This window comes from Atta colombica, unplaced genomic scaffold (assembly GCF_001594045.1).
Source record: "Atta colombica isolate Treedump-2 unplaced genomic scaffold, Acol1.0 scaffold19, whole genome shotgun sequence".
In the NCBI taxonomy this organism is placed as follows: domain Eukaryota; kingdom Metazoa; phylum Arthropoda; class Insecta; order Hymenoptera; family Formicidae; genus Atta; species Atta colombica.
In genome coordinates, this window is record NW_017259282.1 from 834,623 (window position 1) to 837,073 (window position 2,451).

Here is a 2,451-nt window from a genome sequence, read left to right on the forward strand (position 1 = left end):
AACATTTTTGCGTATTTGAAGAGTCACAAAAATGTAGCAAAAAAGATTTAAATATCGAGCAAGAATTAAGTTAAAACATCAATCGAAGTATGTAGCTAAGCATTTTTTGATATCGGTTCAACAAGAATTTCAATTTGAAAGTATAAACTTCAGAAATGAAAGACAGAAGAATATTTTAAATTTTATACATTGTATAAAAATATATTTAGAAATTATTTTTAAAATATATAAAGATGAAATCGCACTCGATTTCTTGAATGATAATATGCCTACAGTCATGTTTTGATATATGCTAGAATTCATTCACGCATTGAACGCTGCATGCTGCATATGTACATGATTTTTATATTTATTACTTCAGCTTATTTCCTTGCATGCACCAATTAAAAGAAACAATTGCTAATTTCATAGTTATTTGTCAGATTGTATGTATCAAAGCAAGCATAACATACATGTGTGCATACATGCTTATCATTTAAGAAATCGTGCATCATGTGATTCCATGTAAATAATAATTGTTATTATAAGGTTACAATTAAGTTATAATTTCGAAAGATTATATATTAATGATTATATATTATTGAAAGACATTGAAATAATGGTGAATCTGTTAATTGTTTCAAACTGCACACACTGCTTTTATATAATATTTTTTTCAAAATATACATATTTGTTACGTTTTGAATAATATACGATTGAAGATTTAATAAATGCATATACAGTATGAAGATTCTCTATCTTAATTACTTAATTAGTCGCTTAAAAATCTGAAAATCCTAATCTTGGTCTCTACAAACCTAAGACACCTGCTGATAGTGACCCAAGATTTTTGCTCGGTCATCGCGGCGCGCAAGAGCTTCGGCCCACAAATCCTGACGAAGATGTTGATGCTCATTGTTGCAGAATTTTGGCTTGGTTGTTGGGAAAGATCTCGATTTCGATCTTTTGCGCGTTTCGACAGAAGGCGTGGAAGAAAAAGAAACGAAGGAAATGAAAATAGAGCAACACTGAGTAGAAAGCACGTGGGAGCAACGCACCCTGAGAACTGGTCGACAAGGAGTGAGAGTGGTATCATTTATATAGGCGCCCCTCCCCAATTGCTATCGGCGCCTCAGGAAGCCTAACGAGTCTGCGATTCGTCTTGCCTCTTTCAAACCTCTCTGCGAAGACGTGTGGAAGATCCCACCACAGACTTCTATTATAACACTAGACCGCTAACTCGTCCCTTTAACTGTTGTCAAAATGTATGTACTACATGCGTAGAATAAGCAATATTTGCATACTGCGCATACTTTGAAATCAATTGCAAAAACGTTAGATCAGTTGACTTATTGCCATCTCTTTTCTGTATGTGACGATCTTCTGCGTGCACACAATACTTTTATAGGAAAAGTAGGGAATTAGCGGTCTAGTGTAGTAATAAAAGTTTATGGAATCCACAGTGCGCGCGATAATGAACACTCGGTATCGTCTATTGTTGGAGGAGGAGAGAGAGAGAAGGAGGGAGGGAAGGGGGGAGAGAGAGAGAGAGAGAGAGAGAGAAAGAGAGAGAGACTCATGTGCTGGAGAAGCAAAAATCTTCTAATTGGATCAGTGTTTAATTCTAAATCTTCTAATTGGATCAGTGTTTAATAATAATTGTTACTAACTGTATTTTATGATTCTATAGTTTCTTGTATTTCTTTATATTTCTGCGAAAATGCATAACTGATGTGAATAATTCCGCAATTAGCATATGGTTAATTAATTCCATGATTTAAGAGATAGACATGACATAAAAGCTCGTCTATGGTATTTATTTCCTCTGTTTCGAGAATAGACAATGAATTAGAAGTAAACAATGAATTATAAAGTAGAAGATTTAGATCTTGTCTAGTTACCGTGATTACATCAACGTTTTAAATCATCACGCCATTAATATTTTATTGCCATTATATTACAATTAAGCATCGTGAGAATTATAATTTTATATTACCTTTTATACTACTACAACTCATTATTATCTTTTTATAACGCGATATTTTAAACGCGAAGTATAACTTAGTATGTACATTCCAGAATTTAAAAATAAATTTAAAGATACACTTGGAAAAATAAATTAAGATTAATATTATTTTCAATATACTGATATATACAATAATTAACATTAATAATCATAATTATTTAAAAATTTTTTCTTATAAGGATACTCATGGAAATGTCTCTCTCCGATCTTTATAAGTGTTGATACATGTTTTCTAGACAAAAATAAGGGACATGTATTTTTTTATAAAGGTTCCATCACATTTTTAGGAGGTGCAACATCTCTTCGAAGAAAATTCGTTTTTTTCTTTCGAAACGAACATCGTCGTAACTGTAGAAATAAAAAAGAGATAAAAAAAAATATTTGGAATGAAAAATGAATTATTCAAAAACTTCACAATAATAATTTTAAAAATTTATTTAAATAAT

At 31.4% G+C, this 2,451-nt stretch overlaps 1 protein-coding gene across 4 annotated transcripts in view; it reads right to left on the reverse strand.

Moving 5' to 3' along the window:
• The window catches only part of LOC108686810 (glutamine synthetase 2 cytoplasmic), a 224,606-nt gene that overhangs the window by 56,585 nt on the left and 165,570 nt on the right, over nucleotides 1-2,451 (reverse strand). For 2 of the 4 annotated variants that reach the window (XR_001931722.1, XM_018192280.1), the window contains exon 1: nucleotides 798-1,041. The exons of the other annotated variants lie outside the window; for them this stretch is intronic. Coding sequence is in view for 1 of the 2 variants with exons in the window: in XM_018192280.1 (XP_018047769.1) it covers nucleotides 798-895 (98 nt within the window). In the remaining variant the exon portion in view is untranslated. Of the gene's footprint in view, nucleotides 1-797; nucleotides 1,042-2,451 lie in introns of those variants that run through there. 4 annotated transcript variants of the gene reach the window in all.